This window comes from Acomys russatus, chromosome 1, assembly GCF_903995435.1.
Source record: "Acomys russatus chromosome 1, mAcoRus1.1, whole genome shotgun sequence".
Classification (NCBI taxonomy): Eukaryota; Metazoa; Chordata; class Mammalia; order Rodentia; family Muridae; genus Acomys; species Acomys russatus.
The window spans coordinates 13,605,553-13,630,884 of NC_067137.1; the positions used below are offsets into that span (position 1 = coordinate 13,605,553).

The window sequence follows — 25,332 nt, forward strand, 5'->3', positions numbered from 1 at the left end:
GTGTCTCACTGAATTTTGTTCTAAATCTTAACCGTTGAATAAATATATGATGGTGAAAGGAGAAAAAGTAAGAGAATGTTACAGTGGGGCAAACACTTTCTCTTTGCGTCCTTGCTCAAGAAACACGAAATATGTGTGGGCTGTGGAAGTGACTCAGTTAACACAGTGTACGTGCCTGGCAGGGAGCCTTGGTTTGCCCTCCAGGAACACATAAATCAGACGGGCTGCTGTGTGGACACAGTCCCCGCACTGGAGAGGGAGGCAAGCTGATCAAAACTTCAGTGACCCTCATCTTGAATTAAGGCTAGCTCTTAAAGACAGACAGACAGACAGGGAGAGAGAGGGGCGAAGGGAGGTGAATTCCTCTGCTCTTGAACCAGCACAGACTCACTGACCTCACAGATAGGAGGTGTAATTCTTCTGATTCTTACCTTTCTTTCAGGAGTGAGCAAGTCAGTCATTAAGACGATGTCTGTCATGGACTTTGAAAAGGTGAACCTGGAGTTAATAGAGGCCTTGTTGGAGTGGATTGTGGACGGCAAGCACTCCTACCCTCCAGGTAACTGCTTTGTTTTTCAGGCCCCCAATGGTGCACATATTAAACACTTAGTCCTGACCCCCAATGGTGCACATATTAAACACTTAGTCCTGAGTGTTTGAGCTGTGTGCAAACTAGATTAAAAACATTTTTAAAAACAGAGAGTAGAGAGATGGCACAGCAGTTAACAGCACTTTGCTCTTGCAAAGGACCTGACTTCAGTTCCAGCACCCATGTGGGCAGTCACAACCTCCTATAACTCTAGCTCCAGGGAGAGCCGATGCCTCTGGCTTTCAGAGGCACCTAGACTCACATATACATAGCCACATATAATTGTTATGTAGATGTAGATTAAAAACAAATCTTTTTAAATAAAAAGTAAAAGTAAGGCTAGGTGTGGTGGTGCACACTCCCAGCACTCGGGAGGCAGAGGCAGGCAGATCACTGTGAGTTCCAGGCCAGCTTGGTCTACAAAGTGAGTCTAGGACAGCCAGGGCTACACAGAGAAACCCTGTCTCGAAAAACTAAACAAAAAAAAGTAAAAATAAGGCTGTGTGTGTAGCTCATCTGGTAGAGTGCTTACCTAGCATGCAGACACCCCTGGTTTCAGTCTCTAGTATCTCATAAACCAAAGTGGCAGTACATGTGGGGGCGCTAATCACTTGGGAGGTGGAGGTAGGAGGTAGGGGTAAAGTCACAGGTCATGCTTGGCCGATGTCATCCCTTTTCTTTACTTCCTGTCCTCTTCCCATGCTACCCATCCTCATTTCACTTGTAGCTCCTTATCCTCAGTGTAGCCGAGATCTTCTCTTGGCTGAGTCTTTCACGTCAGTTGGGTGTCCTCATACATGTCCCCACTGTAGGCCATCCTATGATCTCGTCCCCACTCTTAACTCTGTCATAACATCCAAAGTGACTAGTATTTATACTCTCTGAAATTATTTGCTACTGACCCATCTCCTTCAGTAGAATGTAAACTTAAGAGCAGGGATTTTGCTGGGCATGGTAGTGCATGCCTTTAACCCCAGCACTCAGGAAGCAGAGGCAGGCAGATCTCTGAGTTCGTTAGCCTGAACTCCAGAGCAAGTTACAGGACAGGCAGGGCTACACAGAGAAACCCTGTCTGAAAAAACACAAACAAAAAAAATTTCTTGTTCACCCTGTATTTCTCAGCTCCTAGGAAAGTTATTGGAACATTTAAGTATAAAACTTTTTTCTAAGACAGGTTCTCACTCTGTAGCCCTAGCTAGCCTAGAACTCATTGTGTAGACCAGGCTGGCCTTGTACTCACAGAGAGCCATCTGCTTCCACCTACTAAATGCTAAAATTAAAGGTTGGACCACCATGCCTAGCTAAAAGAAAATTTCATTTAAGGTTAGGTGTGGATTGAGTGAAATAACAGATCAATAAAAGACTTTATATATATGCTCATTACATACTACTTAAAATCATGGTAATGCTGCTCTCTCAGTTTAGTCTTTATCATCGTGACATTTTCTAAGGAGACTTGAAAGCCATGTAAATTATTAAGTTCCTATTTCTCTTCTCTTGGCAAGTTGTCAGGTGTTGCTAATGCATTACCAATGGACTGGTGGCCTGGTTTCATTCCAAATAAAAAGATTTATTGAAAACAAACATACCAGCCAAAAAGAAATTTTAGAAAATTACCAAAATTCACTAGTCATGGTGGCACATGCTTTTAATCCCATTGGGAGGAAGAGGCAGACCTCAAAAAATAACAACAAAGAATCGGTGATATATTGGTGACTCTGAGAGCTATCCCCAGCTGGTGGCCAAGCCACTAGGCAGGACTAGATGATGATAAAGTAGGTAGAAATATAAACACGTTCCCATCTATACACAGATTGTCTTACCCCTCTAAGTCTTGTGTCATTTAGCACAGAGGAGCATGGGATGGATCTGCCAGACCCTTGAAGTCTGTGTTGAGATAATCAGCTTACAGCTCTCCCACCTAGCCAAGGACTGAGTAGAGTGTCCTCCTCTGACACTCTTCTTACATAGGTGTCTGTGAAGGGCAAATGAGGTAATGTGTGTGTGGGGGGAAAAAAAATCCCTGCAAGACAGCTGTTTTTGTGATAATTTAGACTCCATCCTTGTTTCATGGCGAGAGTAAGCATGGCTGTAGGTGTGAGTTCAGGAGGTCTGTTTTCCGTCCATGCTACACAGCTGACGTGGACATCCTGTTACATACGTGAGACTGAGGGAGACTTCACTGACGAGGTTAGCGCAGGAGAAAGCTAGACATGGAGGCTCATACCTGTCACCCCAGCACTGGGGCGACTGACAGGAGAGTCCACATGGGCTGCAGGCCAGACTGAACTACAGGCTTCAAAACCACCTGAACTAACAAGTGAAACTCTGTCTCTCACATCTACAAAAGGGGCTGCAGAGACGGCTCAGCGGTTAAGAGCACTGGCTGCTCTTCCAAAGGACCAGGGTTCATTCAATTCCCAGCACCCACATGATAGCTGACAACTGTCTGTAACTCCAGGATCTGACACCCTCACACAGACATACATACAGGCAAAACACCAGTGCACATAAAATAAAAATAAATCAATTATTAAAAAAGAACTCTACAAAAGAAAGTAATTATTGGGCAGGGACTGCTGTTAGGCAGAAATCATAATCTCATAGTGTTGCTCATTTTCTTTAATGCACAATTTTAAAGGCTATCAGTGCTTAATATAACATGGCTAATTGATATACTATCTCTTTGTTTGTTTGTTTGTTTTGTTTTGTTTTTCGAGACATGGTTTCTCTGTGTAGCCCTGGCTGTCCTGGACTCACTTTGTAGACCAGGCTGGCCTCGAACTCACAGCGATCTGCCTGCCTCTGCCTCCCGAGTGCAATATACTATCTCTTTCAAATGTGTCTGAACTTAGCCTGATCAGATCACCAGTTATAGTTTCTTTTTATCATATCCAGTAAAACATCTGGATTTCATTAACCGAAGAATCTTCCAGTCTTGAAGGTTCACTCTTCTACAGAGATGACTGTACTGGCCAGGTCCTGAGGAAGTATGTGGAACAGTTTAGCTGGCTCAGTGTATGCAAGGTGCTGGTTTCAGTCCTCAGATCTTTCAGTCCACTCAAGCGTGCATACGCATGCACACAGAGAACTTAGCTAGTGCTCTTGTATAACTTAAGGTATGCTTCCCTATACCTCAGTTTTCTATTGGAAAGGGGTAATACTACTCTATTTTGTCCTTATTAATTCAGAGTATATACAAAAATGTAATTTCATATCACTCAAATACTAAGTCTTTACAAAGAAAAACTGATAGTGAAAAACTATCAGATTATTGGTTTAAAAACTTTTGTGGCCTGTATTAGTGTTCCTTGTTCCATTTATCTTAATTTCTTCTTCCTTTTTTATACCCAGGTGCTATACTTGTGTTTTTACCAGGGCTAGCAGAAATCAAGATGCTTTATGAACAGCTCCAGTGTAACTCTCTGTTCAACAACAGACGCAGTCAGCGGTAAGCCACTCGCTTTCTCGTAGTCATCCGCTGCAGCCACCTATAGAGATGAAGAGCAGAAGGGTCCCTATGGCCCTTACCGTCCTTAGACGTGTGTGTTCATGCCAGCTGGAACTGGGCAGGCCTCTGTGTCCAGGAAATGTTACTCTCTTCCATCAAGGACAGACATTTCTCTTCACTTGATCACAGTGACACACAAGTTTGCATGCAGCTTCAGTTGCCAGATTCCTCGGGAGAGAAGCTGAGGAAGGCCAGCATTAATAACAAAGACTTGCTGCCATTGTGAGAGACAAGGATTTTCGCCAGTCACTGGGTGTGCCACCATCAAAGCTAGCTAACAAACACTTCCTAGAAATTTAGCAATGGATGCCCTAACTTGCCTCCCACTTTGCCCACCCGACTAAAGGCAAAAGATAATTCTTTGCTGGTTAGTTTGTTTCAGGCTTGTTATGTATAAAATATCAATCACTTATTCCTCTTTGTGGTTTACAACTGAATTAACCCCAAAACTTTTCCCAGGTTGGGACAGGTTTTTTCTGGAAGGCTGTATTTCGTAAGATCAGAAGGAGCCCTCACAATGCGGAGCGCTAGGTCTCTTGAAGTCATTTAATTAACTTCAGCAGAAATCCACCCACTGCAGCTCAGTTTAAACACCGTGCGCCTGAACCCTTACTGTGGCTTTACTTCCTTTTAGATGTGTTATTCATCCACTTCACTCATCTCTATCCAGTGAAGAGCAGCAGGCAGTGTTTGTGAAACCTCCAGTAGGCGTAACTAAGATTATAATCTCCACCAACATTGCTGAGACATCCATAACCATTGATGATGTTGTTTATGTCATCGATTCTGGAAAGATGAAAGAGAAAAGGTATTCTTTTCTGGTGAAGTAACAGAGGGACTGCAGATACCTCATCTAGGATAGCATAGCTGTTAAAGGTTAACATACATACAGTTAAAGGCACATACACACAGAACTGTGTGTTAACATACATACAGTTAAAGGCACATACACACAGAACTGTGTGTGATTCAATGTCAAACAAGGATGCAACACTTAACATTTTTGCCTCAGAAGTAATGGATTAATTTTCCAATATGGTTTTTCATGATTAAAGAAAATGTGTGTAGTGGTATATGATGGCATTTAAATAACACTAGTTACACCACAGTCCTAGAATAAACAGAGCACTGTGATCTCTGTGAGTAAGGTGATTGATTGTCTTAAGTAAAATGCTGGTCCATGCCCAGTAGTCTTCACAGTATTCCTAAAAGTAACTCAGTAAAGTTCTTGTAGAAACTATGTTCAATTCCCAGAACTCACATTGAAAGGAGGAAGGGAGGGAGGAGAAGGAAAGGAAAGGAAAGAAAAAGATAGTTGTGGTGGCATGGGGAAGGAGAGCATGCAGATCGCTGGTGTTCACTGGTCAGCCATCCCCACTTGTGGAGTCCTGGGCCAGTAAGCGACCTTGTCTCAGAGAGAGGGAGAGAGAGACAGAGACACTGCCTAAAGAATTACAGCCAAGGTTATCCTCCGGCTCACAGACACACAAGTTCACCTATACACACACATACAAAATAACTCAATCTTCTATTTCCTTCTCTGTTTTAGATATGATGCTGGTAAGGGGATGGAAAGTCTAGAGGACACATTCGTGTCTCAAGCCAATGCTCTGCAGAGAAAAGGCCGAGCTGGCCGTGTTGCGTCTGGAGTCTGCTTCCATTTATTCACAAGCCACCACTACAGCCACCACCTTTTAAAGCAGCAGCTACCAGAAATACAGAGAGTGCCCCTGGAACAGCTGTGCTTAAGGTTACATTTGCATGCTCTGCTTCCCAAACGTCCAGGTGTTTCTCCTTCTACTTAAGTTTCATACTCTCTTTTTCCTCCCATTCATTTGCAAAAAGAAAAGCATGTCGATGTGGACCTTTCCTTTCCTTTTAACTCTGCACATAAAAATTCTCACATTTGCAAAGTGGCCCTACAATAAAGCTCAAAAAAACATTTGTAAGTTAGGAAAGTAACTTGACTTGCCAGGGGACACATAAACATCACAGCACTCCAGGGAAAAATGTACCACCCCATTATCAGTTAGAGAAAAGTAAACCAAGTTTACAACACCATTAGTAACTAATGAACAAGTGTCATAAAATAAGATTTAGTGAGCAGTTGAACAGACTCAATATTACATGAGCTAAACAAGATTCGATTCAATGTTCGTGAAAAATTGCTTGGTGATACATAAGAAATGCAAATTATTCATGTTCTCCTATCCGATTGTTAACAGAGAAGGTAAAAAATAACCAAGTAGGTAAGGATTAGTTGTATAAAGCTCTTTGTTTTTTTAAGCACTGGGGATTGAACCTAGGGTGTTGTGCTTGCTAGTCAAGCACTCTGCCACTGTGCTATAATCCCAGCCCCATAGCTCTTCCTTCCTTCCTTCAGGTAGCAGGTATACTATAAGATACAGGAATACTAGTCCATAGTTAGTTACTCTTCTTTTTTTTCTTTTTTTTTTTTTTTTTTAAGATTTATTTATTTATTTAATGTATTTGGATGCTCTATCTATATGTACACCTGCAGGCCAGAAAAGGGCATCAGATCTCTTTATAGATGGTGTGAGCCACCATGTGGTTGCTGGGAATTAAACTCAGCACCTCTTGAAGAGAAGCCAGTGCTCTTAACCACTGAGCCATCTCTCCAGCCCCCCATAGTTACTCTTAAAGATGAGAACTGAGGAAGAAGCCAGGAAGGATGGTACACACCTACAATCCCAGCACTGGAGAGTCAGGCAGGAGGACCCTGGCTTTGATCCATCTCAAAAACAAACAAAAGCAGTTGGGGAGCAGCTGATGCTTAGCATGAAAACAATGCTGGTGCAAGCAGCAGGGAGCTGAAAGGACTTGAGAGAACTTTGGAAGTTGATTGACTCATGAAGGATGAGAGGGGAAGGGTAGTACATGTAACATAAGAGATTTTATTGAAACATTCAATAGTAAAAAGTTGGGGAAATCCTATTTGCCAGCATAGTTTATCCTTCTTTTCCTATGTGAAATTTCAGTACATTATCACTGTCAGTGCATCACTCTAGTGAAATACCTCATGTGAAAAAGCTAAGTACCAAATATATGTACATTAATGAAAAGCAACTTTTGCTGGGCAGTGGTGGCACACACCATTAATCCCAGCACTGTGAGTTCAAGGCCAGCCTGGTCTACAAAGCGAGTCCAGGACCATCAAGGCTACAGAGAAGCCCTGTCTTGGAAAAAAAAAGAAAAGAAAAACAACTTTTATCTACGTTGATAACTTCCAAAAAAATTATAAGGCCTGACAGTAGTGATGCCTTTAATCCCTGACATATAATACTTGCTTTACAAATGTCAGCTATCATCATCACCATCATGTCTCAGGAAGTTTGTAATGTAGGCTGAATGTTAGGATCTCTTTATGTGACTGGAAAGATGGCCCAGTGGTTAAGAGCACTGGCCGTTCTTCTAGAGGACATATGTTCAATTCCCAGCATCCACATCATGGCTCACAACTATCTCTGAGTTCAGGGCCAGCCATGGTCTACACAGTGAGTTTTCAGGAAACTCAGGGCTACACAGAGAAACCCTGTCTCAAAAAACAAAAACAAAGTGCAAGCGCTAGGTCATATGGTAGTCCTGTTTTCAGTTTCTTTGCAGAGCCTCCACCCCGCCATCCATGGCAGCTGAACCAGTTTCCCTCCCCCAGCAGTGTTGAGGATCCCATGCCCATACCATCACTTCTTTCACCATTTGAATTCTCTTTCATAATTTGAACCCACTGTTGAGATAAAAGTAGTTTTGAAAGTTTATATAAAGAAATTTTAAATGGATAAGTTCAAAACTTCAAGTGTTTCTGTAGTTTATTGCTAAGAAAACTAGAGGACAAGAGATTTTTAAATGTTTTGATTAGTGCTGGAGAGATGGCTCAGAGGTTAAGAGCACTGGCTGCTCTTCCAGAGGTCCTGAGCTCAATTCCCAGCAACCACATGGTGGCTCTCAGCCATCTATAATGAGAACTGATATCCTCTTCTGGCATGCAGGTGTACATGCAGGCAAAACGCTGTAAACATAATAAATAAATAAATATTTTTTTAAAAAATGTTTTGCCTAAAGCAGCACTGCAGCTTGAAGGGTATGATGACCCCTGCCTATAATCCTAGAACTGGGGAAGCTGCTTCTATTTTTCTCAGAACCTTACTGTGTGCCTTTAAAAAGCATTTCTGAGCCAGGCAGGGTGGCACACGCCTTTAATCCCAGCACTCTGGAGGCAAAGGTAGGTGGATCTCTGTGAGTTCAAGGCCAGCCTGGTCCACAAAGAGTCCAGACCAACCACTGCTACATAGAGAAACCCTGTCTTGAAAAACCAAAAGAGCAACAACAACAAAAAAAGCATTTTTGAGATGTGGGAGAGATGGCTTAGTGATTAAGAGCACCTGCTGCTCTTCCAGAAGACCAGAGCTCAGCTCCCAGCACCCACACCATGAAGCTCCCAAGCATCTGTAATTACAATTCCAAGGGATCCTACACCTCTGGCTTCTGATGGCACCTGCACTTGCACTACATGCAGATCAACCTACACATAATTAGAAATGATTTAAGTCAATCTCTTTAAAAAGAAGAGAGAGAGAAAAAAAGAATAAATAAATAAATAATACATTTCTTTCTCACTCAAAAACAAAAGTTGCTGGGCATGATGGCACACACCTACAATCCCAGCACTCAGGGAGGCAGAGGCAGTCAGATCTCTGTGAGTTTGAGGCCAGCCTGGTCTATAAAACAAGTCTAGGACAGCTAAGGCTACACAGAGAAACCCTGTCTCAAAAAAAACAAAAAAAGAGGAGGAGGAGGAGAAGAAAGAAAAGTTATCCCTCCGCTTCATTCTACCAGCTATCAAATTTACAAATTATGATTTTCTTTTCTTTTCCAGAATTAAAATTCTAGAAATGTTTAACACTCATAATCTCCAGTCCGTGTTCTCTCGGCTCATTGAACCGCCACATATTGATTCTCTTCGTGCCTCAAAAGTACGGCTGCGCGACTTGGGCGCCTTAACTCCAGATGAAAAACTGACCCCTCTAGGCTACCACTTGGCCTCCCTGCCAGTGGACGTGAGGATCGGCAAACTGATGCTGTTCGGGTCTATCTTCCGCTGTCTGGACCCTGCTCTCACCATTGCTGCCAGCTTGGCCTTCAAGTCCCCTTTTGTAAGTAAATGTTTGTCTAAATTTGAGTTTATGTCACAAGTCTCAAAGGAATCTTTAGGCTTCAGAGGTATGTAAGACCCATAAAAATTTGCTTGTATGTGGGATGTGAAAAATTTCAGAACACAATATTTGATCCTTTGAAGATCTATATCCCGGGGGTGGGGGGGAGGGAGGAATGGGAGGATACAAGGGATGGGATAAACATTGAGATGTAACAAGAATAAATTAATAAAAAAAAAAAACTATCCCATCCCTCCCCCCCCCCGCAAAAAATTGGGAATTAGAGGTATAGCTTATTAAAATAATGTGCTTTGGGTTTGCTATTGCTTATCATAGAAAAATAAAAAAATAATAAGCCAGCAAGATACCCCTATAAATTTCAAGAGATAATTAATATATTTATCAACTTTAAAATGTACCTCCACTGAAAGATAATTTGCATATAATCCACCCACTCGAGAGTATTTAAGTTGGTGTCATTTAGGAGGTAAAGTGCAGTGCTTGTTAGCATGGGTGAGGCCTTGGAGCCTCACCAACTTGGGGTTTGTATAACCATCCCACTATGACCAGTTTTCAAGGCCAGCCTGAGCTACATGGTGAGTCCCAGGCTAGTCTGGGCTATAGAATAGAATCCCTGCAGAAATAAAAATTAAAAATAAGTCGGGTGTGATGGTGCATATTCTGGAGAAAGAGGCAGAATGACCACCACAGATTTAAAGCCAGTTTAGTGTACATAGCAAATTCCAGGCCAGTCAGAGCTTCACAGTGAGACTGTCTTTAAAAACAAAAAACAGGGGCTGGAAAGATGGCTCAGCAGTTAAGAATACTGGCTCCTCTTCCAGAGGACCCAGGTTCAATTCCCAGCCCTTATATCACAGCTCACAGCTGTCTGTAACTCCAATTCCAAGAATCTGTCATCCCTCACAGACACATGCAGGCAAAATACCAATGCACATAAAGTAAAAATAAATCAATAAAAAAGGAAGAGCCAAACAGCAATTCCAAAAAATACAAGTAGGTCCTTGATAGCTGTCTTTCCCACCTGTGCTGAGAAAGCTGGCACGCTTACCATGGGCTCGTTTTGGACTCACAAACAAGGCCATTCATCAGCCTCGCCAGCACGCTTGCCTTGAATAAGCTATACACGGGGTGGTGCACTCGGTTCCAGCAGTGAGACAGTGCCATGTGGACCTCAGATACGCGTGACCTCCAAATCCATTTCTCATTCAGGTGTCTCCCTGGGATAAAAAAGAAGAGGCTAATCAGAAAAAGCTGGAATTTGCATTTGCAAACAGTGATTATCTGGCCCTTCTATGTGCATATAAGGTAAGGTGACCTCAGAGCTTAGCTTTGTGGCTAGAGTTGGCACCAACATCAGTGTGTAAGTTCAGCTTGATTTTCTCCACAATTTAGGGTTGGCAACTGAGTACAAAAGAAAGTGGGAGAGCGAGTTATAATTACTGCAGACAAAATTTCCTGTCGGGGAGAACTCTGCAGGTGAGTTCTTGTGTCCAGTCCTTCATTCGTGTCCACTGTAGTAGCTCACAGTTGCCCAGCGGGGTTGCAGCCTTACCTCACTTGCCGTGTCTAGACAGTTACCTCTGAGTATGCTCAGGTTTCTGGGCTGTGCAGAATGGATTCTGGAACCACATGACACGAGGCTTTTTCAGTGAGGAAACTTTCACCCGACCTGTTCCGTGTTGCTGAACGTGGGAGACAGAGTGGACGGGCAGCATGAGAGGGGTCTGCTTATTTCAAGTCCATTTCCCAGTGCCTGTAGCAGGCCTTAACCTGGACCAGACCCCCTGAACTATGTGCCAAACTATGCATATGTGCATCATTCTCAAGAGATTAACTGTAGCTCTTACCACACTCTCAGTGGGGTCTGTGACCATCCCTAACCCCCTAACTCTTTGGGCAAAACCAAAGAATATTGAGTCAGATTTTCATGCTTAGTTTTTTCCTGTGCCCACCAGAACTACCGTTTATGAGAGGCAAGCATCGAAGAGAGAGAAATGTTTGTTGTCTTGTGCATAATCACAGACAAGAGTGTCTGTCTTCCCCTGTGACATACTTTTAGGTCTCCTTCCACAGTGTCTCGGAAGCCAGAGTAGCAAAGGAGAAGATCTCCTCAAAGCTTTTGTTTCTCTAACGATCTGGGGGCTGGAGAGGGCAGGGACAGTGGAACATAAAATCAGTGTTCTTAGTGCTTGTGCCCCCAACATCTACTTTTCCTTCTGGCAGATAAGGTGTACCAGAGCAGAGACCTTAGCTGCTCCTGCAGACTGGTGCGGGGAGTCGGTCTCCAGCATGCTAAGGAAGCCCCTCCCTTCATGTCTGTCCCCCACTTTTAAAGTGACAGGCCAAGCCGGGTGTGCAGGCTCATGCCTTTAATCCCAGCACTCGGGAGGCAGAGGCAGGCGGATCGCTGTGAGTTCAAGGCCAGCCTAGTCTCCAAAGCGAGTCCAGGACAGCCAAGGCTACACAGAGAAACCCTGTCTCGAAAACTAAAAAATAAATAAATAAATAAAATAAAATAAAGTGACGGGCCTTCCTGTGCTGCCAAGGCTGCCCTCAAATACATGTATCTGCCTTCCAAGTAATGAGGCCGCAGACATGAGCTGCTGAACTTGGTTCTTGCAGCCTGTGTTTGAACAAAAGCCACAAGACAGAGAGAGCTGCACTTGTAACTGTCTAGATCTACAGCACTCCATGATGCATCAGCTGTCATCCAGTAGGACCACAAAGTAGAACAGAGGGGAAGTCCTGTAGATGAGTTCCACTGAGAGAAACATTAGCCACTCTAAGCTCAAGTAAGGAACTGACAGGACCTGAATAGAAATGCAAACAGATTTAAAAAATAAAGCAACAACCTGGCTGCGTACTTTAATCCCTGCACTTGGGAGGCAGAGGCAGGCAGAACTCTGTGAGTTTGAGGCCAGGCTGGTCTACAAAGTGAGTTCCAGGACAGCTAGGGCTACACAGAGAAACCCAGTCTCGAAAAACAAACAAACAAACAAACAAATAACAAATAATACCACAAACAAAATACATCCGTTATGCTTATCCCAAGAATTTACAAGAAAATCAGACCTACCACACCCCAGTTAAAATGTTTAAAGTGTAAAATGATCATCAGAGTTTTTTAAGGCTTTGGACTTCCATGTAACTATCTCACTCTGACTGCCAGTTTGTGAAAACCACTTTTTAAAAATGACAGACAACCCAGCACTTGGGAGGCAGAGGCAGGGGGATCTCTGTGAGTTAGAGGCCAGCCTGGTCTACAAAGTGAGTCCAGGATAGACAAGGCTACCTAGAGGAACCCTGTCTAAAAAAAAAAGAAAGAAAGAAAGAAAAAATGATAGACAAGGTCTGGGTGGTGGCCATGCCTTTAGTCCCAGCACTTGGGAGGCAGAGGCAGGTGGATCTCCGTGGGTTCAAGGCCAGCCTGGTCTACAAAGCCTGTCCAGCACAGCCAGGGCTACACAGAGAAACCTTGGAAAAGAAAAAAAGACAAGATTAGCTTTGTATCTTGTTAGATGGTCCATCTGCACCCATTGCTAATCACTTGTGAGCCATTCACCTGGGATATGTTGCTAGTTCCCTCTTTTAAAGGGTTGCCCCTTTTTTCAGGAAATGGCCAGCCTAAAACGGCAGTTCACTGAACTGCTGTCTGACATAGGGTTTGTGAAAGAGGGACTCAGAGCAAGAGAAATCGAAAAAAGAGCCCAAGGAGGAGACGGTGTCCTGGACGCCACAGGAGAAGAGGTAAGGAATGTGTACTTCTGTCTTGTTCAACTAATTCCAGTGGCGTCGTGGCCGTGCTCCACTACAGCCAGTGAGCAGGCGGCAGCGGCACTCCCTGTTCACACACTGTCAGCTAACACTCATGAGACCAAGAGGTTTTCTGTTCATTGGCAACATTGTTTTTAAATTTCACGTTGATCAACAAATATCAAGTTGTTCTTAATAATTCTGTACTTCACAGTCGGCTCTGGTAACGTTTTCTCAAAGCAGGTCAGCCTTTTCCAGCCATTGTCTTGGAAGAGCACTTCTTCGCAATGAACTTAGGCTCCTTTCTTTTCTAGCAGTTAGTATTTGCTGGAGCATCAACTGCCTCACAAACCAGCCTCTCTCCAAGGTGCTCATCAACACCACCCATATGTATTTATTTGTTTAACCCTGTACCAAAAGTTCACTTTATGCCCAGCGTGGTGGCACACGCCTTTAGTCCCAGCACTCAGGAGGCAGAGGCAGGTGGATCTCTGTGAGTTCGAGGCCAGCTTGATCTACAAAGCGAGTCGAGGACAGCCAGGGCTGTAACACAGAAACTCTGTCTCAAAAAACCAAAACAAAAACAAAAATCAAGAAATCCAAAACCAAGAGTTCACTTTGATCGTGCTGGGAGCTTCAGGCCTTGGCACCAGGTTCACCCTGGCTCAGGCGAGGCCCCTTAGCCACGCCCCAGTCAGGAGCACTGGCTTCACAGCTGCTCTGCATGCATGTGCATCCAGAAAGAGTCATTGTGAGCACTTTAACATGTGTCCTGTGTGACTATGGTCTGCAAGGTTTATTTTCTGCTTAGGAAGAAATTGGTTTTATAATAAATAGGAAATTAGGTGCCTTTTCTGTTTGTTTTTAGACAGACATCAAATTTAAGTACAATGAAAAAGAAGAGAGAGAAAAAAATACAACGGCAGGGGGAGGGGTGCACGCCTTTAATCCCAGCACTTGGGAGGCAGAGACAGGTGGGTCTCTGTGAGTTCGAGGCCAGCCTGGTCTACATGATGAAGCCCTGTCTCAAAAAGAAAAAAGGAAGATGATGGCAAACACATGACCTGCTGAAACATGTCGTGTGGCTAATGCTGTGTTTCTCTCACAGGCAAACACAAATGCCGAGAACCCCAAGCTGATTTCAGCAGTACTGTGCGCCGCTCTGTATCCAAACGTAGTGCAGGTAACTACACTTTTCCTGAATCCTCCTATTTCTTGTTTTCTTAGTAACCAAAGGATAAACTTCTCTGTATCATTCCAATTTTAGTATATGTTTTGCCAAAGCGAGTACCAAAGGGTAAACTTAAAATATGCTTATTAGTCATCTTAAAGAGATACACACAGCTCACAAGGCTTCCCAATTCACTCATTCTCCCGGTCTGTATAAGGACACATATTTTGTACGAAATGAGGGTGTAAATTAACCTACAGTGCACACACAAAGAGTGCCTGCATTTAGTAGTACAAAGAATTGCAGATTTACAGTAGACTTGTTTACTTTTTAAATTGGCAGCAGCAACAACAACAAAACATTTAATAATACTGATGCTGTGTGAGTCTTAAATAACCACTCTGGGTAAGAATAAAATGTATATATCTATCCTAATTATGCTCCATTTCTAGGGCTATTAGAAAAAATTACAGCCAGGATAGTCATTCAGCAGACACTCTGAATTTGCAGTAACGTGTACCAGGTGTGGTGATGCACACCTGTAATCATAGCACATGAGAGATGGAGGCAGGAGAATTGGAAATTCAAAGACAGTCTCAGCTATACAGTTCAAGGCCACACAGGTGACTTGAGACCCGCTCTAAAAATAAAGTTTAATGTTGAATTTTAGATACTTACAATGAGGTACTGTATAACTCTTGATAACAATACTTTAGGAAAATCTTGAACAAATAGAAAAATATGTTCAATATGCAAAGTTTAAAAAGCAGGTGAGGGGCTGGAGAGATGGCTCAGAGGTTAAGAGCACTGTCTACTCTTCCAAAACAACCCCATGGAGGCTCACAACCATCTATACTGAGATCTGCTGCCCTCTTCTGGCATGCAGGTGTTACATGCAGGCAGAGCACTGTCTAAAAATAAAATTATATAAATAAATAAATAAGCAAGCGATTCAACAGTCCTGGGACAGAGAGATGGCTCAGTGGGTAAAGGTGCCTTGAAGCCTGCTGCCCTGATGCCTGAAACCCATATGGTGGGAAGAGAGAACAAGTCATGGAAGCTGTTCTCTGACCTCCACACGGTGTGCATGCTTACACACACATGCACACATGCACACATATCCCAGCCACTGGGGATATGAGACAGGAGAAGCAAAGATCTGAAGCCAACCAAGCTACGTAGTAAGTCCCAGGCTAATTGGTGCTATCCAGTGAGACCTACCTTGAAAAAAAATGAAACATAAAAAGAAATAAAAACTGTTCAAACAATCCTTGTTTGTTTCAAAGGATAAATTCTGCAATGAAAACATGTGTATTTTTATAAATACTTATTTTATAGGTCAAGACCCCAGAAGGAAAGTTCCAGAAGACCAGTAGTGGAGTTGTCAGACTGCAGCCAAAGTCAGCCGAGCTGAAGTTCGTTACCAAGAATGACGGATATGTCCACATTCACCCTTCCTCAGTGAACTATCAGGTCAGCCTCGCAGCCTTTAGTGTGCTACCTATGGCATATCCTCAGATAAGAAATGCAGTCCCTAAAGCAGACAAGCCTTGTTCCGTGACTTGCAGTGTCCCCAGCAGTACCACAGATTTATAAAGGTTGAATCTGTATAGACTGGCAACCTGTTTCTGGGAAAGTTTTCCATTTTGAGAAAATTCTACTATATACAAGAAGTGCTCATTCCTGCTCCCAGATGAACATTGTCTCTTTGGATTGGTTTAAGGAGTCACGAGCTAACTGTACCATCAGCATGGTTTATCATCCCTCCGCATGGTGCTAGGAGACTGCTGCTGCTTCCGACCAATAGGCTAAACTCAGCCATGGTCACAGCAGCTCCCAGTTGTCGAATCTAAGCACACTTGCTTCTAATGTACCTTTTGACATTGCTAGCTTTCCTCCTCTTGAAACAATGTTCCCTTTGGTCCTGAAGTATCTCCTCCTGTCCCCGATCTCCCTCTGTGTCCTCACCAGGCCCCCTTCCTCTGCTCTGCGGCAGTGGTCTGCCTTTCTGCTTCTCTCACTATAGTGTATGCATACTCCTTGACCCTCCAAGGGCACACCCTCCTCATCTCAGCTAACCCCTCACATGCTGTCCTGAGTCTCTCCAGAGCATCTTCTGAGCTGTCCTGCTGCAGAACAGTGGCTACCACCCTCCAGTCACCTCAGATCAAACCCATCACCTTCCCGTGCACCATTCTCCTCCTGTGTGCCCGTCCTGGTAAACGGCAGCCTCAGAATTAGAGCAGGATGCCATGAAGACCTCCGCCTTTCTCTATACTGACTCTCACGGGCACCACGTCCAGGCAGTGGCACCTTTGCCTCTTCCCATGCTCACTGCCACGTCCTCAGTTCTAACCCAAATGCTGTCTCGTGGGATTCTCTCCAGCCTTCTGCACCACTGTTGTCAACATCTTGATCCTGTTCTTAAGTCTTTCTGTATGGACTCTCACTTGACATCTGGCCCTGGCCCCTCGAAACCCACTTCCTCTGTCATTCTGTATGCTATAGCAGTGCATACAGAGCAAGTGTCCCCATACCTTGACACCAGACACGCTGCTTCTGTTCCCAGAGTTAGTCTCCTTCCCCAGGAAGCCCTGCTTACCCTGACTTTTCCACTAAGAGCCATCTCCTGGCTGGGAGTGTAACTCAGTGGGCGAGTGCTTGCCTGGTATGGCAAGGCCCTGTGTTCACACCTCAGCACTTCTAAAAATGAACAGAATTTCCTTAGTGTCTTTCCCTCTAATTTCCCCTCCTCCCAGTGTTCTGCCACTGAGCATGCATTTGTCCACTGTTCTTACTACAGTACTATGTCCTGAAATTGTAAAGTTCCCAAAGACAGGAATCTGAAGCCTTTTTATATTTCCAGAGTCTAGCACGATGCATGGCTGAAAGTGATGCTCAATGAAGCTTTCAGGAGAGAGAAAGGAGAAAAAGAGGAAACAGTAGAAGAAGAGAGAGCCAAGTGTAGTGGTGCATGCCTTTAATCCCAGCACTAGGGAGACAGAGGCAGGCCTGCTCCACATAGTGATTTCCAGGATAGCCAGAGAGCTACATAGTGAGACCCTATTCAAAACAAAAGAACAGATGTGGGGTGAGGTTAAAAGGTCAGCACCGGTCAGCCCCATGGTGCTACTGAAAAACGTGGCGCCAAACCATGAGAAGGATCTCCTCAAACTCAGGAACCTGAGGACCAGGAGGTCCTCACTCATCTAACTCTATCTGGCTTTGCAGAGCAGAGGCCTGAGTTAACACCACTCTTTTCAGTTAGCCACATGGAAGACGCAAGCATTCATGCATTCCTGCAGTACCAGCTAGTCCTAGCGCTGTGTTGGGCACTGTCATTGTAGGCCTTGAAGGAAGAAAGTGAGCGGGGTCCCTCCACTCAAGCAGTTTGTTCTAGCTAGGCAGAAAATAAGCCAGTACCTGTCAGTGGCAAATGCCCTAGAGGAAAAGATAAAGCAGGCAGCAAGACTGAGAGAGGGGCCCTTTCTGTACGGCAATTTGGGAAGAACTCTATGGGTCAAAATAGTCAGATCCTGAATGAAAAGCAAGCCATACAGATCTCTAAGGAGAGTGTGTCCGAGCACAGGAAATAAGTGCTGAGATGTGAGGTGAGAGTATGTTCGAGATGTTTATATGCAGGAAGGCAGCAGATAATGAAGCTCAGTGGGATGGCTCATCAAGGTGAGAGTGGTAGGAGGTGTGCAGGGACAGATGGGCCATGGGGGCGGTTAGACTTTTAATCTTTGGGGAACCGTTGGAGTGTTTTGGCCATAACTGAAAGATCACTGTGGCTGCTGTGAGAAGCAGCAGTAAAGATGCAGAAGTGACAACAGCATGAGCACAGAGGAAGCCCTGCAGTGGTTCCGCCGGAAGGTGATGGTTTGCAGTGCGGTGGCAGCTAGAAAGGTCATGAGATGAGAATATGTCAGCTCCCGTGCACTTTAAGCATCCAGCTGTCAGGACTTGATGGTGATCCAAATGGAATGGGGAGAAAAACAGAACCAAGGCTTTACACACCCGGGCTTAGACAGCTGAGCAAGTGAGGCTGCCGTTCTCTGAAATGAGGAGATGTAGAAAGAAGGAATCAAGAATTCTTTTAGGTATAGGCTTGCAGAGGACCCACATGATGGTTCATACTGTCCATAGCACCAATTCTAAGGGATTCCATGCTTCTTCTGACCTCCATAGACACACATACATGTAGGCAAAACACACAGTGTCAGATACTTATTAAATGTCTAAATGGCTATTAGGATATCACACATAAAAGCACCAAGTTCAAGCAGGGCATGGTGGTGCATGCCTTTAATCTCAGCACTCAGGAGGCAGAGGCAGGCGGATCTCTCTGAGTTCAAGGCCAGCCTGGTCTACAAAGTGAGTCCAGGATAGCCAAAGCTACACAGAGAAACCCTGTCTCAAAAAACAATAAAATAAAATACACAGGACTGGTGAAAATCCCCTATGTTGACTGCGACAACATTGTCATTCTGAGGTTTTATGTTACAGGTCAGACATTTTGACAGTCCCTACCTGTTGTACCATGAGAAAATCAAAACTAGCCGGGTGTTTATCCGAGAATGCAGCATGGTGTCTGTGTACCCCCTGGTCCTGTTTGGGGGAGGCCAAGTGAATGTGCAACTTCAGAGGGGTGCGTTCGTTGTCTCCTTGGATGACGGTTGGATCCGGTTTGTGGCCGCTTCCCATCAGGTAACAGGAGAGCTCACTGTGTGAAAGTTCAGCTCAGAAAGAGCTCTGCTAATGTGAAGTGAGCAGCACTGTGTGAGGGCCTGTGGGCAGGAAGAGGGAAACCTGCATGAGGCAGAAGGAAAGCCTAGGGCAGGGCCACCTGGGGTGGCTTAGGATTGATATAAAGGTTTAAGGTCACAGGCTCAAGTATTTGAGAGGCTGATGAAAAATGATTACTGTGACTTTGAGGACAACCAGAGTTACATAGCAAAGCCTTGCTTCAAAAACAAAAGCAAGAGCCGGGCGGTGGTGGCGCACACCTTTAATCCCAGCACTTGGGAGGCAGAGGCAGGCAGATCTCTGTGAGTTCGAGGCCAGCCTGGTCTACAAAGCAAGTCCAGGACAGCCAAGGCTACACAGAGAAGCCCTGTCTCGAAAAGCCAAAAAACAAACAAACAAAAAAAAAAAAACAAACACCAAAAACAAAAGCAAAAGCAGCAGAAGCTCCTTAATGGTACACTACAATGTACTATTATATAAGCAAAAATTAATGGATAAAAATCACCCTGATCAAAAAAAAAAAATCACCATAATCTTACCATTACCATGAAAGCAAAAAAGTGGTCAGGTAATAGTTCATTGGTTGGCCCTGGGTTGAATCTCCAAAACCACAAAGATAAAGCAATAAATAATAAAATAATTAAAACAAAATGAAAGGAAATGTGTATACCATCCCAGCCACGCAGGAAACTAAGGCAAGAGGATCACTCGAGCCAGGTACTTAAGACTAGTCTGGGCCACAGAGTAACACTTTATCTTTTTTAAAAAGCTGAGAATATACCTCTGTAGTAGAGCATGCACTCAGCAGCATGTGTAAGGCTGTAGATACAATGCCCAATACTAAAAAAAGAAAAAAGGTGAAAAAAAATAGGTGAAACTAATCTTAGTATGTTTTATTTAACCTAATATACCCTTCATGTTTTAGTTAGTTTAGTTCAACATGTAATCGAAGACAGGCGTGCGTTTATACTCTCAGCGCATCTCAGTTTGAAGCAGGCACGTTCCATGTGCTCAGTAACCACATATGCCTAGTGGCAGTCACCAACCATGGAGCCAGGCAAGGCCGGTTTGATGCAGCAGCTCAATGAGAACGGCCCACTCTCCTTGTGTGAGCCAGATGGCTGCAGTAGATCCTGGCTTCACAACTGCCATCCCAAAGGCTTCTCCACGCTTAGAAGCTTCATCAGAGCTTCCCTCGGGTGCAGTGGTGGCATGTGCTTATAACCTAGCACTTGCATGCTGATGTGCCTGAGTGAGTGGCCATCCTAGGATACATAGTGGGAACCTAGCTTTAAAAATGAACAAAAACAAGCCGGGCGTGGTGGCGCATGCCTTTAATCCCAGCACTCAGGAGGCAGAGGCAGGCGGATCGCTGTGAGTTCGAGGCCAGCCTGGTCTACAAAGTGAGTCCAGGATGGCTAAGGCTACACAGAGAAACCCTGTCTCGAAAAACCAAAAAAAAAAACACCTTTGCATCACAGTAACACCTACAACCCCAGGGTAAGAGGTACCGAGTTCTTGCACAACCTCAGCTACAAAGCAAGTATGAAGCCAACCTGAGCTTGTCTCAAAACAAAAAAAAAGACAAACTAGCCGGATGGTGGTGGTGCACGCCTTTGATCCCAGCACTTGAGAGGCAAAGGCAGGTGGATTGCTGTGAGTTTGAGGCCAGCCTGGTCTACAAAGTGAGTCCAGGACAGCCAAGGCTACACAGAGAAACCCTATCTTGAAAAACATAAAGTAAAATAAAAAGCTCCCACTGGAGCTGGAGTGAAAGCTCAGTGGTTAAGAGCATTGGCCTCTTCTTCAGAGGACAGGAGTTCAGTTCCCAGCACCCACATCGCAGCACATACCTGTCTGTAGACAACTCCAATTACAGAGATCCAACACCTTCACACAGACATACATGCAGGCAAGAGACCAATGCATATAAAATTTAAAATAAATAAATAAAATTATTTTATAAATAGTAAAGAAATTAGCCGGGCAGTGCTGGTGCACACCTTTAATCCCAGCACTCGTTGGCAGAGGCAGGTGCATCGCTGTGATGCCAGCCTGGTCTACAAAGCAAGTCCAGGACAGCCAAGGCTACACAGAGAGACCCTGTCTCGAAAAAAATAAATAATTAATTAAATAATTAAATAACAAATAAATCAAAGCTCCCACTGAACATAGAGCTTACACCTGTAACCTCGGAATCATAGCCTTTAGGAGCAGGGAAGATTTCTGTGAGTTCTAGGCCAGTCTGGGCTAGATGTGAGATTGTCTGAAAGCGCCAACAAAGCTAGAGAGGTGGCACTCAGGAAAGCACTTCCTGGATGAGCATGAGGCACTGAATTTAGATTCCCATGCTTCGCAGACACACAAAGTTAACAAGCCAAACCATGGAAGACACTTAAATACCACACTTCCTAAAGTAATGAGACCTGATAACATACACTGCAATCCCCGCATGCAGAGGCTGGCGCAACAGGATAGACGGTCCAGACCAGCCTGACTGCGCGGCAAGAGCTTACCTCTAAAGTAGTAATAAATAGATGTGAAAGAGATAAACAAACAATAAATAGATGTGTTTAAAGTATGTTCTAAAATAATGTCAGGAGTCTTAAATCATGACAGTCATAATGAGCTATTTCTCTACGAAAATCGATTTCCCCTTGGCTTCCAGCACAGCTAATACTGCAGTTTTCATCTTAGGTGGCTGAACTGGTAAAGGAACTCCGCTGCGAACTTGACCAGCTCCTCCAGGATAAAATTAAAAACCCAAGCATGGACCTGTGTAACTGTCCTAGGGGGTCTCGGATCATCAGCATGATTGTGAAGCTCGTCACCACACAGTAAAGACTGGGCCCAGGCTATCTGCTCTTCGCCTCCTGTTCCCCTGCAGGTCACACAGCACTCCTACCTCCTGACAGAAGACTGCCCTGGGGAGGCCAGGGCACAGAGCCTGAGTGCTGAGCCAGCCGAGGCCCCACAACCCAAGAGCCCTTCTCCACACTTGGTGTTTCTGAAAATGTGGGGACACTCCCAGCACAATTTGGAGTGTCAGTGGTAGGACAGTCTAAAACCCACCTTGTCTCGTTGTGAGTGTACCAAGCTGAATGAAATTCACCTCATAACCCAAAAGTGAATGTTAATACAATTCTGTCTTAATCTATGTATTCTTTTCCTCCCCCTTTTTATTATGCATTGTCTATACATAATTGATAATTCTTTTTCCTGTTTTTTACTGGGCATGAGAAGAATTGTTTGGTTTGGTTTTCCCATCATAATAAAGGCTTACCTGAGAAAACTCAAATGAAAGAAAGAAATCATGTGAGTAAAAAATAAAATAAAAATTCATTTTAGACTTGGCTATGGAGTAAACTTGATTTGTTAGGGATTTTTATTTTTATTCATAAAAGATCAAGTTTTTAAGAAGTAAAATCCTGTCTTCAAAAGAGAAAAGTTAGTAAATTAACTTAGTTCTGGGAGGGTACTAAAATGCAAACTGGTCTCCTCCATCACACCCCTATTACAAAGAGAACCACCTCATGCTTTCGTTCTCTAACGTTTGCTTTGCTCTGGGTGGAAGATTACTCAGCAGTTTAGAGCAGTTGCTGTTCTTCCAGAGGACCTGAGTCCAATTCCCAAAACCTGCCCCAGCCTCCCACACAGCAGACACGTAGGTGAAGAATGTATTATTTTAGCTACCTTTTTAGGAACTCTGGTCTGCCCAAAATTACATGTATGTTTTAGTTTCAAATACTTTTGAAGAGCTCAGACTAAGCAGTATTTTTAGTTTCTAACCCACTTTGCATAAAAAGCATACATATGCAAATTACACACAGAATTCAAGTTCTGGTTGGCTGCTGAAACAAAGCTCTCACTAAAGAATGGATAATGCTAGAACCCTTAGAAGAAATAGAGAACAAAACTGTATTATTGCTCCGAATAACTTTCTGAAAGATTTATTTTGATTGTTTATAATTATGTGAATAGGGGTTGGTATATACACAAGAGTGCAGATGCCAGCACTGGAGAGATGGCTCAGCAGTTAAAAGCTCCGTCTGCTCTTCCAGAGGTCTGGGCTCAGTTCCTAGTGAACATATTAAGACTCACAGCCGTTTGTAGATGGAATCTTAAGGGCTGGAGAGATGGCTCAGAGGTTAAGAGAACTGTCTATGCTTCCAGAGGTCCTGAGTTCAATTCCTAGCAACAACTTGGTAGCTCACAACCTTCTTCTGTCATGTACATGCAAATAGAATGCTCAAATACATAAAATAAATACATAAATAAATCTTTTTCTTTTTTTAAGTGCAGATGCCCTCACAGGCCAAAAGCATTGAATCCCTGGAACTGGAGTTACCCGTGGTGGTGAGCCATCGAACAAGGATGCTAGAACTGAACTTGGGTCCTCTGCAAAAGCAGTTTATACACCTGGTTTGGTTTGGATTTTGAGACCGGTTCCCTGTGTAGCCCTGGCTGTCCTGGAACTCACTCTTTACACCAGGCTAGCCTCCAACTCAGAGATGCGCCTGCCTCTGCCTCTGCCTCTGCCTCTGCCTCCTGAGTTTTGGGACTAAAGGCATGTGCTGCTATCACCACCACCACTACCGGGCCTGCAGCATCTCTCCAACCCAAATAAGAGAGTTTTTGGGTTGTTTTGTTTTGAACAAATTTTGGCTCTTGGTGCTACAGCAAAGCTCCTGCTGCCTTGGTGAGAACTACCTGTGCTAAGCAAACCTGCAGCTTTTAACACAGCTTTGCAGCAGCGGGCACAGCTGGGAAATAGTCACGGCAAAACTTGCCACCCAGAGCACTAAGAACTGCCCTCCAAGCCAGCCCTTGGACTGATCACTTTCAGACACATGTGCAAAAGTACTATCATTCTGTAGCTGTGGCTGAGTGTGAAAATAGTTGGGAAAACTTCACTTAAAGCAGTAAATAAGGAAAAGCCCTGTGCTGCAAGGAGGGTTCAGTGATTAAGAGCAATGGCTGTTCTTCCAGAAGACCCAGGTTCAACTCCTAGCACCCATAGGCAGTTCCAGGGGACCTGGTGCTCTCTTCTGACCTCTGAGGGCACTGCATGCACACAGACATCTATACAGACAAACCCTACAAACAAAATAAATACATAAGCAAACCGTTTTTAAAAAAGAAAAGTCCCACCCCAGGCTGGCAAGATAACTTGGTGAGTAAATGCCCTTGGGGCCAAGCCCAACAGTAAGACTTCAGCTCCCAAGACCACGTAGTAGAAGGACAGAACTGTGTCCTGCATGTCGCCTTCTGACCTCCACTGGTGGCACATGTGTACACACACCCATAAGTAAACATACTTTTTAAAAATAAAACCTGCCGCAGCTGGGCCCTTTGTGTGTAGCCCTGGCTGTCCTGGAACTCTTTGTAGCCTAGGCTAGCCTCAAACTCAAAGGCATGTTCTACCATAACCTGTTTTTTGGCACACCCTTTTAATCCCACCTCCTGGGAGGCAGAGGCAGGCAGATCCCCATGAGTTCCAGGCCCACCTGGTCTACAGATTGAGTTCTAGAGCACCCAGGGCTACACAGAGAAACCCTCTCTCAAAAAACCAAAAAATAAATTACCTACCTTTAGAACTAAGTTCTTTAAAACTCATCAAATTATGAAAACACAATAAATTTACAATGGAATTATGAAATGATTACTTCTTTGTAATTAAGAAAATCAGAACTTTTTTTAAAAATCAGAATTTAGTGTTTATTTTGAGGTAAAACTAGATTTCTAAGCTAGATGTCCAGCATTTAATTTAAGTTTATGGAGAGATTGGTAAATGGCTCCTTTAAATGTCTCCCTGCAGGCTAGCTAGAGAAATAGAGTATTTGCTCCATAATGTGTTTGCACACATGTTTTGTTTTTGGTCTGAGATAGTTTAGTGAGATGAGCTTAGCATTCTTCCTTCGGGAGCTCCGTACACAGTGCTCTATAGAATACATATTAACCAGGTGTTTCTATTGAAGAGAAATGTCAGAGAGGAGGTAGCACGTCTCACACTGGAGAAGCTGAAAACATTTGCTTTCCTCCTTGAGTCCGTTATCTGTTTATTATAACCCGCTCTCTGGCAGGTAACACATTTTAATCTCTAGCCTCTCTTCCTATATCTGACTAGTTTAATTTGAATAATACATCTAAGTGCAGTAAGATCTGAGTCATGTGGAAAATGTCAGCTCCTTTTAGGCAACTGTGTAAATATGTTCTTAAATGTCATAAAATACGATTCTGAAAAAAGTACCTTGTAAAATCAAAACAAATAGACAGTGTTGGGCGGCTGGACAGCTGTGAGTAAAGTGCGTGCTGCATGAGGCCTGGGTTCAGACCTCCAGCACCACATAAGCCAAGTACAGTGGCA

At 43.9% G+C, this 25,332-nt stretch overlaps 1 protein-coding gene across 1 annotated transcript in view; it reads left to right on the forward strand.

Moving 5' to 3' along the window:
• Window positions 1-22,340, forward strand: part of Dhx57 (DExH-box helicase 57) — a 54,008-nt gene extending 31,668 nt beyond the window's left edge. The window contains exons 13-24 of the mRNA XM_051164383.1: window positions 443-559; window positions 3,944-4,040; window positions 4,735-4,908; window positions 5,650-5,850; window positions 8,995-9,271; window positions 10,502-10,597; window positions 10,685-10,768; window positions 12,905-13,039; window positions 14,154-14,228; window positions 15,555-15,689; window positions 18,726-18,926; window positions 21,663-22,340. Of these exons, the coding sequence (XP_051020340.1) occupies window positions 443-559; window positions 3,944-4,040; window positions 4,735-4,908; window positions 5,650-5,850; window positions 8,995-9,271; window positions 10,502-10,597; window positions 10,685-10,768; window positions 12,905-13,039; window positions 14,154-14,228; window positions 15,555-15,689; window positions 18,726-18,926; window positions 21,663-21,806 (1,736 nt within the window). The 3' untranslated portion in view covers window positions 21,807-22,340. The remainder of the gene's footprint in view (window positions 1-442; window positions 560-3,943; window positions 4,041-4,734; window positions 4,909-5,649; window positions 5,851-8,994; window positions 9,272-10,501; window positions 10,598-10,684; window positions 10,769-12,904; window positions 13,040-14,153; window positions 14,229-15,554; window positions 15,690-18,725; window positions 18,927-21,662) is intronic.
• The last annotated feature ends 2,992 nt before the right edge of the window (window positions 22,341-25,332 follow it).